Source organism: Porites lutea, chromosome 10 (assembly GCF_958299795.1).
Source record: "Porites lutea chromosome 10, jaPorLute2.1, whole genome shotgun sequence".
NCBI classification, from domain to species: domain Eukaryota; kingdom Metazoa; phylum Cnidaria; class Anthozoa; order Scleractinia; family Poritidae; genus Porites; species Porites lutea.
In genome coordinates this window covers 20,190,761-20,206,952 of record NC_133210.1, presented here as the reverse complement: position 1 = coordinate 20,206,952, position 16,192 = coordinate 20,190,761, and the positions used below count along the sequence as shown (strand labels likewise).

General features: G+C 40.3%; 1 protein-coding gene across 1 annotated transcript in view; it reads left to right on the top strand.

The window, feature by feature from the left end:
• The window catches only part of LOC140950292 (uncharacterized), a 35,433-nt gene extending 30,808 nt beyond the window's left edge, over positions 1-4,625 (top strand). Inside the window, exon 10 of the mRNA XM_073399519.1 lies at positions 2,099-4,625. Within this exon, the coding sequence (XP_073255620.1) occupies positions 2,099-2,248 (150 nt within the window). The 3' untranslated portion in view covers positions 2,249-4,625. The remainder of the gene's footprint in view (positions 1-2,098) is intronic.
• The last annotated feature ends 11,567 nt before the right edge of the window (positions 4,626-16,192 follow it).

Sequence of the window (16,192 nt, the reverse complement as noted above, 5' to 3'; positions counted from 1 at the left end):
GTTTGCGAGCAAGCGTTTTCTTCTTTCCCCTCCCCCTCCCTTATCATTCCTTGTTGTTTTTTTTTTTTTTTGCTCTCGTCCCACCTTTTCTCGACGAACTCGCGCGGAAACGCTTGCTACACAGGCTAGATGTCGATGAATCCTTTGTTCATGCCTTTTCAACTTTGCAGACTTAGCCTTCAGTCTTTGGTAAAGTTCTTAAATTACAACCATTTGTCCTTTCTATTTGATGTTATACTTCCTCTCCAACTTGGTGTATTTTCCCTTCCTTTTAAGTTTCCCTTGTATCCTTCCTTTCCAGGATGTTGACGTGCCTCCGTAACTCTGCAATAGAGTCTTTGATTCTCCTTTTCTACCGCGGTTCTTTGCTTCCTTTTCCCTCGCAACCACCCATTTTGTACGTGACGTAAACAAAACCTGGACAAAATAATCGCTACAGCGTCACAGCGAAAGGAAAGTAACATGTACCTTAATGACATCGCGCTCAGACTTATTTATTTCAATTAACCAACGCTGACAAAAGGTGGTGAATCAATTGTACAGACACATCCTTGACTGATTCAGAAATCTCTGACAATCGCTCGTTAATAATTCTAGTATCGTCACAACAATCATCTGAAATATTATGAACCTTGGGCAGACCGAGCGTGAAATAAATAGTTACAGCAGTAAATTCGGATGATAGTCAAGATGACATTTCCGCTACGACGCTTCAACTCATCTCACAAAAAAACTGTGGAAATTAAAACCTTGAAAAGAACATGTATTTAAAGAAATATAAGAACAAATACAGTATAAAATGTTTTCGATCTGATCAAAGTTCTTTCTGAACCAAGAAGCAACCACGCATGGGAAATCAGTTACCACACGTCCTAGCTTTCAAAGATAAAGGATATCTACTAAAAAATATCTAAAGCAGCACACGAAAAACTATCGAAGAGTTCTCCAAACCATACTTTCCTGCCAGGAACCAGAAAGGAACAGAAGCAACAAACGGCATGACACGTCTACTGTCATTAGGACATTTATCGTTTCGAATATGATCAAAACAACTAGGTGTGATAACTCATCGACTCCGCAGGCAAATAGATGAAAAATGTCCTCTAATCTTCTCTTCTTCTATAAATCCTCTTGATACTTATTTCGTCAATCAGTCCCACAATCCTGGCAAATTAACTTTCGTAAACGCGTTGTTCTGAGAAAAAAGGACGGCTATACACAAGCCACGTCGGCCTTCCAATTTTGACTCGTAAACATATCCACCGCGCACGATCTTGCGAGTTAGTTCCTTGATTTTAAGAGCTAAACCGTGATTGGCTAAAAAGGTTTTACGTCACGGAAATCGTTTTGCCGCTCGGGTTCGCAGACGCTATTTTTTCGGAGGGAGAGAAGCGACGACCGGAAATGCGTCTTCTGTTCGCCGGCTAAGACAGCATGCATTCTCTGTCTATATCCTCTGACTTGTCTGGCTCTTTCATCAACTGGTTTACTCAGATAGTAGCACTCCATTACAGCAATATTCATATCTCTGCTCTATTTCGTTCTAGCAGTAGCTGGATGATGACCGGGTCCACCCTGCCCTACAGTGGGTCACCTGCCGGGGGAGGCAGTTTCACCAGTTTCCCCGGTTCCACTCCCATTCACGCCGTTCATGGATGAATCATCATCTGTCATCTTCACTCATTATGAGGGTGGTACTTTTAAGGTGCAACCAGCACCAGTGTTTTTATCGAGACACTAAGGGCTGTCGACCAAAACTGAAGGGTTCCCCCCTACCCTGTATTGTTACCCCAACGAGGGTGGCAAGGAGTTGCGGGCACTTGCCAAAGGTGCCACCCTAGACTCTGGTGGGCGGGAGCGTCCAATTTCCCGTGGTAGGCTGAGGCACCAACCTGTCCTACGCCAGTGCCCATTGTTGTTGTTGTTGTTGTTGTTGTTGTTATTATTATTATTATTATTATTATTATTATTATTATTATTATTATTATTCCATCGCGAAGAGGAATGACACAAATTTTAGCAATTTAACAGCCATCTCGTGCCGTAAAGGAGATGCGTAACCTCTGTTTATCCTCTGTATACTCTTATTTTCCCATAGGATGACCATCCACCACCAATCAACTACGCGGAATTATCTCATGATAAGTCCTCCAATAAAACTCCGCCGCCGAGGTACAGCACAGAGTATAGTGAGGTGTCAACAGAAAAACGACAGGGTGAAGGTGGCGGCTTCGAGTTGTGGTGTTAGGTTCTTTTGCTTGACTTCTCGCCTATGTAGCTATTATCTGTTTTGTCATGCAATACGCTTCTTCTGAGAGGAGCGGTGCGTGACGAGACAACTTAAGGCTGTGTAGGAGAATAGATGTTAACATGTCTCCTTTCTTCTTTTTGATTGTATCAGCCGAGTAAGCTCGTGTTGCCTTACACTAATGAATTCAATAGGAGCCACTCAGCATTAAATGGACCAGTCATAGCTAACAGTTTGTTAGCCAATCAAAAACGAGAACAGGTCTTTGATTTCAAATGTTGGTGGCCTCGGTAGAGTTGGGTCTATATGACAACAGTTTAGTGCATTTTGTTCTTAATTTAACTAAAAATTAAATGAGTAGTTAAATAAATAACTATTTCTTTCCACGCAGGCTAAGTTTTGCCAGGTACCTGCCACAACTTTTGTGACGCGAAAGAACTCTAAATGGCAAAATTACAGCTTTGTGATAAACGAGTAACTCAAATTTGCAAACAACAGAGATGAACTTTTTGTAAACCCTAATAAGGCCTTATTTCAATCAGAATTGTAATCTTTACTTTTGTTCATTCCTGCCTCGTCTTCTATTTGCTTTATTTCAAATTGGCGTTGGCGAAGTTGCATGCGTGGCATAGCTCTTGTAATTCAGTTGAAGCAATGTTGCACTGTCTTGACCTTAGAAATAGGATTGATACAATTCTGGGAAGATTATTTTTCTTCGCACAGTTTGCAGGTTTGACTTCTATACTCTGCGTCGAGAACATAATCTTGCCTTGCTTAGTAACGTCTGTGAAGCAGCGCCGATATCCTTGTTTTGGGGCCCCAACGGAGTTAGGGAATTACCGGAAATGCGTTTTGCATTTCCGCTCGCCCTAACTGGCCAATGGGCAATGGCATTTTTAACAGGCCAATGATGGCGCTTACCCAATTATGTGGGCCCAGAACACGGATTTCGGTGCTTTGTCGCAGACGGACTTAACCAAACTTTTAGTTCCGTCTTTGGTGCGGGCTAGACTTGTAGAACTCTTGAATTGAGGCATGTCATTGATGGTGCGAGTCTTCTGATGCAAAAACCCAACACCAGTATCAGTTTTTATTTTCCTTTTTCTGTCATTTCACAATTTGGTAAGCTCAGTCGGGGACTGTCTAAAGTCTTCTATTTTATTTTATTTTATTTTATTTTATTTTATTTTGGGCCTCATTAGTAGGTCGATGGTTCATTGCGCAAAAATTTCTCAAAAAAGTTGATTTTGTTTCAAACGTTGTGGTATATTCATTTCTTAGTTAGCAAGTAGTCCAGCTGTTTGATAAGATTGTTGTTACGATTATGTGTTTTCGTTAATAGCATGAGTACATATTAGTAATTATCAGAGTTTGTAGTTTATAGGTTGGCAATTAAAAGTACAGTTCTAACACCGTTCTGCGAAAACATGCAACAATGAAACCTCATGAACAGAGGACAATGGCTGTAAGGTCAAAGGCGTTAGGTTAATTTTTTTTTTCCCGGGTAAGGAGAGGATAATCGCCTTTTTCTTATTGGAAACCCAGCCGACATCACTCACGATTTCTGTCGGCAGATAACGGAGGGCGAAGCCGCGAGTCAACTATGAAAGTGAGAGTCTTATAATTTTTGGTAAAATTCTACTATCATTGTATGGCAAATATAACAGCTTTCTCGGGTGAGTTAAGTGTTATTATTGGTGAAAGACCCAGGTCATTTTCACTCGCTATCTGTGAACTGAGCAAGGGTACGCCAGTCAATTAGAATACGCCGGACTTTTTACTTGATTACTGATAGAATTTCACTAATGGTAAATAGATGTACAGTAGAATAGTAGAATAATGAACGATAACCTCTACCCCAGTTAATATGGATTGGTGGAAAGGACCACAATACCCTACTCTATGCAACTGAAATGAACACATTTTTGCCATTCTTTAGGTACTCCGTTATGTTAGGATTTCACTGTAGACGATCGACTTAAGAAGGCATTGTATTCGTACTTTAAATGCATTTTTGTAGCTAGAAATAGAGTGTAAATGATGATTTTATCGTTGTACATGTATCTTTTTGAAAAGATGTTAAATACTTTTTACATTGCTAGTTGTAACTGCAATTTTGAAGTCTCGCCGTGTGTGATTCAATGCAGTTTTCCGTTAAGGCTTTGTTAATTCAGTGACGATTCCTTTATTTAATGACATAAGTGTAAAATTTTTTCGATTGAAAGGGCTTGCTAATACACAGTAGTTTATAATGTAACCATCGGATTACCTTTATTTGTGATAATTACGAGGAAAGAATTGCTCATTATTCAATTCTAGTATTTGTTGTCTTTTTGTTGGTTTTACTTTTTGGTTCAACACGCAGTTCCCTTGTAAATGGTTGTGCGGTTCATTCACAGTGCTAAGACGCCGAACGTTTCATGAGCCGAACCTGAAGTACATGAAAAGTTCGGCGTCTGAATCAATTAGGAACGCCTTTTTCAATTTGGAACGGCTCAGCCGTTCTTTTCGCCTATCCCGGCCAGGAATTTCTCCTTTGGAGCGACTTTAGAACTTTTCATGTACAAGCAGTTTGACGGAAATTTTTCATTTTTCGGCTTTTGAATTTAGTTCGACTGCAATTAAGATCGGCGTCTGAACCAATTTAGCCGGTCTAAATAATTTGGGTCGTTCTTAGGTTCGGCTCATGAAACGTTCGGCATCTGAACGGGGCCTAGATTGTCTGTATGAGATAAAGACGTGCAAATTAGCCTGCCAAAACATCCGTTTCTCCTCGCTCTTCGAGGATGGGGACGTTTCGCGCGGAGGAACGTCTGCGACTCTGCGACAAAATTCCATACTGATGACGTAAAATCTGTCCGGAATCCGGTTAGAAGCGCTGATTGGTCGACGGAGTAGTTACATTGTTTTAGCTATTGTTTACGAATGACAGACAAAAGGCCACAAAGGTGAATTGTAAACGCGAAGAATCTCTAACAAAACAGTCACTATTTGTGGAATATAGTCTTCTCTAGAAGAAGCATTTGAGTTTTGCTGGAGCTCGTTGGTAGATGAACTCAACACTACCAAAATCGACCGCAAGACACGTAAAATTGGACAAATTTGTATTTGGAACACCATGACTACTGGATTTATTATGTAAACATTGGATTGCATCATCAGTATAGAATTTCTGCCGCTGAGTCGCAGACGTTCCTTCTCGCGAAACGTCCCCGCCGGCGAAGAGCGAGGAGAAACGGATGTTTTCGCAAGCTACGTGCAAAAATGACTGGTATTTGATGGTTTTCAACCACGTAACAAGACGGCCATAAGAATTGTTTCGCAGAATTTACAAGATAAAAGATTTGTAAGTTTCCAGCGGAGAAAAACGTTATTGTTCTTTTCAACAAACATGCCTGCCGTTAGTTTAAAACCAGCAAACTGTAGCAGTTACTTTACAAGATTAGGGACCTTAGTTACGATACGACAACGGCAACGTCCATGACCACGTCGCTGAAAAATAGACTTGGCATCCTTTTAAACTTTTTCACCATTATCCCAATTTACCATGTTACTTTAAATACTTGAAAAACGGGAATATTTGGAGATGAAGAGAGGGGACGGCACAGACAGAAATGGTAGAATTTATCCCCTTGCCGATCCCTTTCTCAACTAATTAACTAATATACAGATTTAGCCAGGGCTAAAAGCAAAGCCTCTCGATAATATTTCAAGTTTGTTCAAACAAAAAAAAAGAATCGTGTAATGCTAAGCGGCGAAGGCAACGCCGGGTACGGTGAAAAATAACAATAGGTATATTTAGCAAAAAAGCAACTTTGCACGTGCAGCACACTTTTTTTGTACTTTTCTTTGCCGTTGTTTTGCACTACTACAACGTGAAACTTCCAGGAACTTCTTAGTTACACGTTTTTTGGAGGAAATGTCGTACGTGTTCTCGTTCACTTTTTTCTCACTGCCGCTCATTTTCACCTTGCATTGGTGGCCGCTAGCATTTCTCATTTTCTCACCGTCGCTACAAAATTTTCTTGTTGTTCTTCCAACAAAGAAATGCCTCCTTTTTTTATCTCTCGCCCTAGATCTCTGTCGCCATTTTTCTCGTTAAGCTTCGCTTGCCTGCCGCCTACTTTCTCTTTTTCTCTGTCTTTCTAACCGTGGCAGGATTAGCTCAGTCGGTAGAGCGTTTGACTGCACAGCGGGAGGTCGCGGGTTCGATTCCCGGGGCCGGACCATTACTCAGGGTCTTAAAATGACTGAGAAATGAAGGTACTTCCTTTGCACTGCAAGCGGCGAGACCTTCGCGTGGCTCGGGTGACCATGTAAAATGGTGGTCCCGTCTGCATTAGGAGACGTAAAAATAGTGTCCCCAATTAGCACTTTCGTGCTAAATACATTGACCCTCACAAAAAACTATCGAGCAAGAGAAAGAGAGAGAAAAAGAGAAAGGCATTACGAGCTGCAAGGTCGATTTTCGTGCACCCACCTGGGATCCTTAATTTCCATGGAGATACCCACAAACTGGACTCAAGTAACTACAAGGCGTTAGTCTTGACACATTTCCTTACGCACCTTTTTGTCAGTTCATCTGTCAATAAACTCATTTTAGGACAGGACACAAATTTGCGTCAAATATCAGAGCTTGTATTCTGCGCGCCGAATTTATCCCATCGGAGCGAGATATTTTAACTCAGCTATAGTTCTCGTCAAAATCGCTTAATGAAAATAATTGAATTCATGGTTGGTGTTAAAAAAGGGTCTTGTTGCAAAGTCACAAAGGTGAATTGTAAACGCGAAGAATCTCTAACAAAACAGTCACTATTTGTGGAATATAGTCTTCTCTAGAAGAAGCATTTGAGTTTTGCTGGAGCTCGTTGGTAGATGAACTCAACACTACCAAAATCGACCGCAAGACACGTAAAATTGGACAAATTTGTATTTGGAACACCATGACTACTGGATTTATTATGTAAACATTGGATTGCATCATCAGTATAGAATTTCTGCCGCTGAGTCGCAGACGTTCCTTCTCGCGAAACGTCCCCGCCGGCGAAGAGCGAGGAGAAACGGATGTTTTCGCAAGCTACGTGCAAAAATGACTGGTATTTGATGGTTTTCAACCACGTAACAAGACGGCCATAAGAATTGTTTCGCAGAATTTACAAGATAAAAGATTTGTAAGTTTCCAGCGGAGAAAAACGTTATTGTTCTTTTCAACAAACATGCCTGCCGTTAGTTTAAAACCAGCAAACTGTAGCAGTTACTTTACAAGATTAGGGACCTTAGTTACGATACGACAACGGCAACGTCCATGACCACGTCGCTGAAAAATAGACTTGGCATCCTTTTAAACTTTTTCACCATTATCCCAATTTACCATGTTACTTTAAATACTTGAAAAACGGGAATATTTGGAGATGAAGAGAGGGGACGGCACAGACAGAAATGGTAGAATTTATCCCCTTGCCGATCCCTTTCTCAACTAATTAACTAATATACAGATTTAGCCAGGGCTAAAAGCAAAGCCTCTCGATAATATTTCAAGTTTGTTCAAACAAAAAAAAAGAATCGTGTAATGCTAAGCGGCGAAGGCAACGCCGGGTACGGTGAAAAATAACAATAGGTATATTTAGCAAAAAAGCAACTTTGCACGTGCAGCACACTTTTTTTGTACTTTTCTTTGCCGTTGTTTTGCACTACTACAACGTGAAACTTCCAGGAACTTCTTAGTTACACGTTTTTTGGAGGAAATGTCGTACGTGTTCTCGTTCACTTTTTTCTCACTGCCGCTCATTTTCACCTTGCATTGGTGGCCGCTAGCATTTCTCATTTTCTCACCGTCGCTACAAAATTTTCTTGTTGTTCTTCCAACAAAGAAATGCCTCCTTTTTTTATCTCTCGCCCTAGATCTCTGTCGCCATTTTTCTCGTTAAGCTTCGCTTGCCTGCCGCCTACTTTCTCTTTTTCTCTGTCTTTCTAACCGTGGCAGGATTAGCTCAGTCGGTAGAGCGTTTGACTGCACAGCGGGAGGTCGCGGGTTCGATTCCCGGGGCCGGACCATTACTCAGGGTCTTAAAATGACTGAGAAATGAAGGTACTTCCTTTGCACTGCAAGCGGCGAGACCTTCGCGTGGCTCGGGTGACCATGTAAAATGGTGGTCCCGTCTGCATTAGGAGACGTAAAAATAGTGTCCCCAATTAGCACTTTCGTGCTAAATACATTGACCCTCACAAAAAACTATCGAGCAAGAGAAAGAGAGAGAAAAAGAGAAAGGCATTACGAGCTGCAAGGTCGATTTTCGTGCACCCACCTGGGATCCTTAATTTCCATGGAGATACCCACAAACTGGACTCAAGTAACTACAAGGCGTTAGTCTTGACACATTTCCTTACGCACCTTTTTGTCAGTTCATCTGTCAATAAACTCATTTTAGGACAGGACACAAATTTGCGTCAAATATCAGAGCTTGTATTCTGCGCGCCGAATTTATCCCATCGGAGCGAGATATTTTAACTCAGCTATAGTTCTCGTCAAAATCGCTTAATGAAAATAATTGAATTCATGGTTGGTGTTAAAAAAGGGTCTTGTTGCAAAGTCTTGGAAAAAAAGAATTTTTTTTTCGTTACTTAAGCGAAAGGCAAAATCTAGCGCTTTATGAAGGTCGAATTCGAACCCTCCAAAGTAATATTCAGTAAGTTACCTGGTAAGTTACATATTGTCGCCGAAATGGTTTCAAAAGTTCACCGTGAAGAGTTCTGGATGTTATTTCGCATTATGTCCCAAGAACAGAAACTGTGTTCGCCGATATAAGGTAAGAGAGAACTTTATTATTTAAAAGGTAGAGGAGCAGCTTGTTATGGCTCTCGCATGCGGAGTTCGAGCAAATCGGTAAAACTGGTTTGACGACACAGAAATCGTGGTTCCAGGAAAAAGCAAACTGAGGAAAATATTTACTTGCCTTTGGTATTATGTATATCCTCGATCACTATACAATAACGAGCAAATATTATAATTCAAAGGGTATTTACAACACGCGCCAAAAGAGCCGTGATCTCGCCAAAAAGCACGAACCATCTAACAGAGTGTAATATATAGATTTAGCCACGGCTAAAAGCGAAGCTCCAATTTTAATAAATTTATGATTTAAATCAAACAATAAACTTTTAATCCACAAATCATTTAACTTAAGGGCACATTCATGTGACTTTTGAGGGAAAGGCTAAGTTATTTTAGAGTGAAACATCTTACATCAAATTGATAACCTTGTATGTACACCCAAAAAATAGCAAACATCTTCGATCACATTCAAGATCACAGTAGATTAGGCCTCGAAAACAAATTCTTGGAAAACAAATCACGCCAAATTTTTTTGCGTTCGACAGGTTTACTTTACAAATTCTTGCCAACGAATATGGGGGTGTTTAAACCAACCTTTTATAATTTTTATACACCACATTTGAGGTGAAACAGTACTATTTATCATACAGAGCTCGGACAGAATGCGGTATTTCACAATTTTTCAAGACAAATTGCACTCAGTCAATATTCAGGACGAGCCAAACCGTTCAAAAATCTCACAAAATTTCTAAAATCACCCATACGGCCAGCTGGTTCTCGTTTCTATAGTGCGAGCTGTCAGTGTGGTCGAGTGTCTGAATGAACTTTAACAGAGTTACGCTTCAACATAATAGCGAATTTATTATTATTTATTTTGTTATTTAATGGTTTCAGTTATAACGATGTGTACTTATAAAGCGTTTGATACGCGCAACATTTTTGAGTACTCCTGCAAGCGATGGCCATTGACTATTTTCCAATTCCCCATAATACACTCTGCCTGCCCCCCAAATTTTGCATAACTTATTATCTTAAAATGCTCTTGGGAAAATGCAAAATTTGGGGGGCAAACAGAGTGTATTATGGGGAATTGGAAAATAGAGAAACAATGAAAACAAACGGCACGGACAAGCGATTAAAATTGCAAGAGAGACCGTGTATTAACAATCAAAAAAAGAGATATAATTCCGTGAAACATTTACAGAGACAACAATTTTCATTCACGAAGACAAGTATTAAAGTGTCTCTAAAACTCCTGAGTCTTTAAGCGTAAAGCTTAAGTTTATGTTTTGGCCGGCTTCCCAGCGCGGTGTTTACTGTTTTCGAAGGTGAACTCCTCGAAGCAAGAAAATCGCTCAAAGTTTTCTTTCTACAGCCAAATTTATAACTAAATATCCTTCGGAACGTTTTCTTTCTATTAATTTGTGGTGAGCAAGTATATCTGAAGGCTTTTTAAAGTTCTCTAAGCTTATATCAAACCTGATACTAGGTCAGATCATTGACTCAAATCCTGCAAACGTGCATAAACTTGTCGCATAAACTGTCAGCGTGAACTGTGCAAGACTTCATGAAACACAAACATCAAATACAATAATTACTTGGGCTTACCATTCGAGATTCAGTTCCTGAAAGCTGTCAAGGGAGGCCACAGTTGCATGAGTCTTTGAAACCCTCTTACGCATTAAGCAAGGTGAAAAACAAAAACGATGCCATCCGAAATCGAATTACCGAATTTTGACAAGCGACGCATTTCTCAACCAAAACCCAGTAAACAAACCAGCCATGAATAACAGAAGACTCTTGATAGCAACTGTATTTCATTTTGTACCTCCAGAGGAAAAAGACAGTTAAAAACATCACAAGTTGACACAAAACTCTGTCAGCTTCAGCTGTCAAAGTAAACTACTTTCAAGATGCTGCATAATTTTTCCGCATAAACTCACCTGTCAAATTTTGACCAATCAGAGTATAAAAATTGGACGTAGAGCGTGACCAACGCGTGACCATGGTAAGATAAGGTCTTCCCTGCCTGTAGTTTTAGAAAAACCGGATGAATTTTCGCTTCCGAAGTCAGTTTGAAATCAAAATCCTAATATTGCGGGGCTATAGTGACATAAACACAACATATTTGATATGAATCCTTGGAAAAAATAAACTTGAGCCTGCGATCATTTGAAACTGGTAATTTGTCAGCGGATAACTCTAAAAAAATACTCGACCTCGATGGGTCTACACTTGAGCCCGCGGTACGGTCAGGTGATACTTGTCAGCGGATGCCCTGTTTTGATAGCTGTCAATTGATCACAATATTGATGTGCAGCCTGTGCAATTAGTTTTCTCTTGGGCTCCCAAACTAGCTAAAAGTGTGAGAGTAAACATTGGTTGTCCTGTGGTGCGGACGGACGGCGGGCGGTCGGTCGCTGTACGGTCCAGGGCGGATAAAGGTTGGGCGATGAAACGAGCGCTCCGCTCTTCATTTAATGTGTGATGCGGAGTAGGACTGGCACGAGCGCTCTTTCCGCGCTTCCGGTGCGCTTGAAGGCCGGCGAAATTTTCCTTTTTGCAAACCGGAAATCCTATTTTCTTTCTGTAATTTCAGGCTACAATGTTAAATAGATAAATTCGTTTCATAACAATATCAACAAACAGTTTCATATGTTTGTGTCTGTACGTCTATAAGTCAAACTTGTTGGTCGTATAATGCCAAAATTTGAGTTTAATTTGAAAGTGTTGAATACCTCCTCCTTCCACTAAATATCACCTAATCGTCTTTCACCGTTTCGTTTGCAAAAGCTTAACACTTCTTAACCTCAATTTTTACATATGTCAAAGGGAGATAAATTTTGTATAACATAACAAAAAATTAGATTGATATATATTGATATAGTGGCGTTATATTTCTTCAAACTTTGCTTCTCGGGTGCAACGCGCCATGGCGATTCGCGCAATGCGTTACAAATCCGGTAACCGCAGGTAAACAAAATTTATTGAGGTTAGTTGTAAGGTTTTTTCTCCGTTTTTCTCTCTAAAACAAAACAAGATAAACAGTAAAAACTGGGGTGAAACTAATTTTGAAGTTTCGAAGAAACAGAAAGACGTGTGAGATGTTTTTTTTCCAAATTAAAAAGAAGGATGATGGTGATTGAAATTAGCATAATTTCACCTTGCACGAGCTGCACGCATTTATAAAATACACGTCATCTAGTTATGAAACACGATCTGCTGCCTTTTAGTTTTGGCATGGATGATATGGATGAGATTTTCCCTCGTGTTTTAGACAGTACTTAGATGTTTTTGTTTTGGAATAACATCGACATTGGCGAGTAGCAGAACGAAAATATAATTCAGTGGTAGAGTCATGGAAGTAATAAAAGAAACCCTTTGAAAGCGATGTTTGTCTACTCCAACTAAACCTCACGCAAAAAATAGCAACCTTTGCCTCTCGGAGACAGCGTACCAGCACAAAGGAACGAGGAAGAAGTGCAAGAAAACAAATCAAGCCGCTAAATTCAGTGACAGCGGCAGTGTCTAATGTACAAACCACATCGCAAGCCCTGACCAAAGTCGAAAACAAGCGACATTTCTAAGCAGAGTCCCAGTCCACTGCATCACACCTTTTTGCTCGGACGCGCTCGTTTCACCGCCCAACCTTTATCCGCCCTGGTACGGTCACGTGATTACCAAATTTTCTGGGATGGTTAGATTTACTTAGCAATGAGGCTCAAAGCGCGCTCGTGGAGCTCCGCTAAAAAGGGGGCTGGTAGGCAACACACGACTTTTACCTCGTGCCAAAATGCTGCTTGTTCCAAAAATTGTTTTCTCTGGTGGGTATATTATATTCTGGGTTCTACTCTTTGAATCGAATGAGTAAATGTGAATTTTGCCGCTTGTTTCATACTGAGAGGTCATGACACGCATATTGATTTTCCGCGGTTATTGTTTCTGATCGGCGTGATTTACCCTTGCAAGAGCGATTTCTTCGACCTCTTTTGAAAAGTAAATCTCTTCCTTTGCGGCTAAATAAGAGTTTTAGGTTGTTTATTCTTCTCCAAAGTGCCTCCTGAATCTGAATAGGTAAAGGCGATATTCTTTTGTCCGTGAATCTGATGGTCTCCTTCAATTTTTGTCACCCTGGGCCCAGCTCGTTTAGTATTTTCTGCACGATGTTAAATTTTCACCGATAGTGATTTACAGGTCCAAATTTCCAAAAAAATGGATTATAGGAACGCATTTTGTGAAGAGAGAGTTTTTAAGTAAAAAGAACTCGGATCCTTAAATCGATCGTGTTTTAGCTAGCCAATTGCAGTTTTCATATTCTGTGTTAGTTTGGATGATTCAGTGGATTGTTCTCTCCTCTCCCTCTTGCAATTGGCTTACAGGCGGCACGCCCGAGTTTAAAAGGGTGAAGAGAGATTTTTTAAGGTAAAAAAACTCGTGGATTGAATCGTCATGTTTTAGCTAGCTAGCCAATTGGAGTTTTCATGCGCTGTGTTAGTTAAGATAATTCAGTAAATTTTTCTCTCCTCTCCCTCTAAGCTTACAGGCGGCACGCCCAAGTTTAAGAGGTGAAGGGAGACTTTTTTCAAGGGAAAAGAACTCTTAGCCTGAATAGACCATGTTTTACTAGCTAGCCAATTGCAGTTTTTATGAGCTGTGTTAGTTCGGATAATTCAGCAAATTTTTCTCTCCCCTCCCTCTTGGCTTCCAGGCGGTACGCCCAAGTTTAAGAGAGGTGAAGAGAGATTTTTTAAGGTAAAAAAACTCGTAAATTGAATCGTCATGTTTTAGCTAGCAAGCGAATTGCAGTTTTTATGCGCTGTTAGTTTGGATAATTCAGTAAATTTTTCTCTCCTCTCCCTCTTAGCTTACAGGCGGCGCGCCCAAGTTTAAGAGGTGAAGAGAGATTTTTTTTCAAGGGTAAAAAACTCTTAGCCTGAATAGACCATGTTGTACTAGCTAGCCAATTGCAGTTTTCATACGCTGTGTTAGTTTAGTTATTCTCTCCTCTCCTTCTTGGCTTACAGGCGGCGCGCCCAAGTTGAAGAGGTGAAGAGAGATTTTTTTAAATTGAAACACTCATCATGTTTTACTAGCTAGCCAACTGCAGTTTTTATACGCTGTGTTAGTTTGGTAATTCAGTAGATTATTCTCTCCTCTCCGTTTTGGCTTACAGGCGGCGAGCCCAAGTTTAAGAGGTGAAGGGAGGTTTTTTTTAAAGTGAATAGTACATAGCTAAAATCGATCGTGTTTTAGCTAGTAAATGCAGTTTTTTTACATTGCTTTAGTTTGGATAACTCGGTAGATTTTTCTCTCCTCTTCCCAATGGCTTACAGGCAGCGCGCCCATACTTAAGCGGTGACAAAGTATAAAGTAAGTCACAGCTTGAATCGATCGCGTTTTAGCTAGTCGTTACAGAGTTTTTTTTTTTTGTACACATCGTTAGTGTATATAATTCAGTAGATTTTTATTTTCTCTCCCTCTTAAGTCTTTAGCTCTTATGCGATGCGCCCAATCTTACGACAAATGGTGTTGGTTTCAAAAGTGAAATTTAGTAATTGTAATTTTTTTTTCTGATCTATGGCTCTCAGTCTGGATAATATTGAGCGTGATGCCTGTGTTTGATCATAGTTAATTGAGTGGAATAGTTATGAAACCCGTCAGACTCCTTTGTTATATGTTTTTGTGGACCTGAAAGTGCACAACGTTCAAAAGAATTCCTATCATTTTGATTGTATTGACCAATAAAAACGTTGCATTAATTTATTCCGTAACAATTTGCCAACAGAAAACAAAGGATAGTGCACTTTCAGGGTGCTTCCAACATAAACTGCAGCACTGTTGTTTTTATCATTGATGTTTGCCGCTTTTCATAACCAGTGTCCTCTAATAACTATGGTTTGATGTACACCGAAAACCGGAAAAAAGCTAGTTTTGTCCGCGGGCGGCAATACTTTAATTTCGACAGTTTAAGGTAAAATATTAAGATGATGTCTAAATCATTTGTGAACTGTGATAGTTTTTTTTTTGCGTAAATATCTCTCTTCGATCAAATGTGACAATTAGGCCAGATTAATACTAACGATGTAAAAATTTCCTCCGTCCATGTTGAAACCGAACAAACCTCGCGGGTATCCGCTTTGGCGGGTGATCTCCCTGAGAGATTATTGAGTTGTTGTTTTCATTGTTTATTCATCAAATTCTCAGTTGTTATGACTTTTCGGTAGTATTGTTCTTATTTATTGTTTATTGAGTGGCTCGGCTAAAATTAAAGACGAAGAGTGAAGCTCCAATGCAGAATTTTTGAAGTCTCTTTGATATTATGCTTTCGACAGTGCACGTGAATAGCAACTACGTTGGGTGTCCACTTAAGATAAACTGGATTAAGTGTCCAAGATGAAAGGTTGCTCAATAAAACGAACATTGTTGACAGCTTTATTAAGATAGGCTTAGGGTCTCTTGATGTAATATAACCCTTGGTTCAAAACAATAGACTTGGCGCCTCGCCCTTCTGAAATATGCGAAGATCGCGACGTTGAACGTCGCTATGACATTTAATCTCTTTAGTTGACGTTGAACGTCGCTATGACATTTAATCTCTTTAGTTGTCTCTGCTTTACAAGACGCGGGTGGCTATGCGATTTCCCGCCAAAATAACCTCGATTTGCATTTGGGTTGCCATACCTGTTGATAGAGTTATTTTATATTGGTATGCCTGTGGTACGGACGGACGGTGGGCGGTCGGTGTACGGTCACGTGATTACCAAATTTTCTGGGATGGGTAGATTTACTTACCATAGTGCTCCGCTGGCGCGCGCGAGAGCTCCGCTAAAAAATTGGTCATTTCAGGTCGTAGTTGTGCAGGGACAGCAAAGAAATGTACAAAAAAGCGTGATGCGCGTGCAGAGTTGTTATTTTGCTCATTAAACCTGTTGTTTTTTTTACGTTCTCCTTGTCGTCGCCGTCGTAGTTTCGTTAGGTCCGTATATTTATTGTTGGCAACCGCCGTGTTTCACCAACTAAAACTTGCTTGAAAGAATTATGGGATCCTGCTACTCAGGCTTTTCACCAACGCCCTAGTCAGTCACTGCAAGATAGTAGAAACACGACTTTCC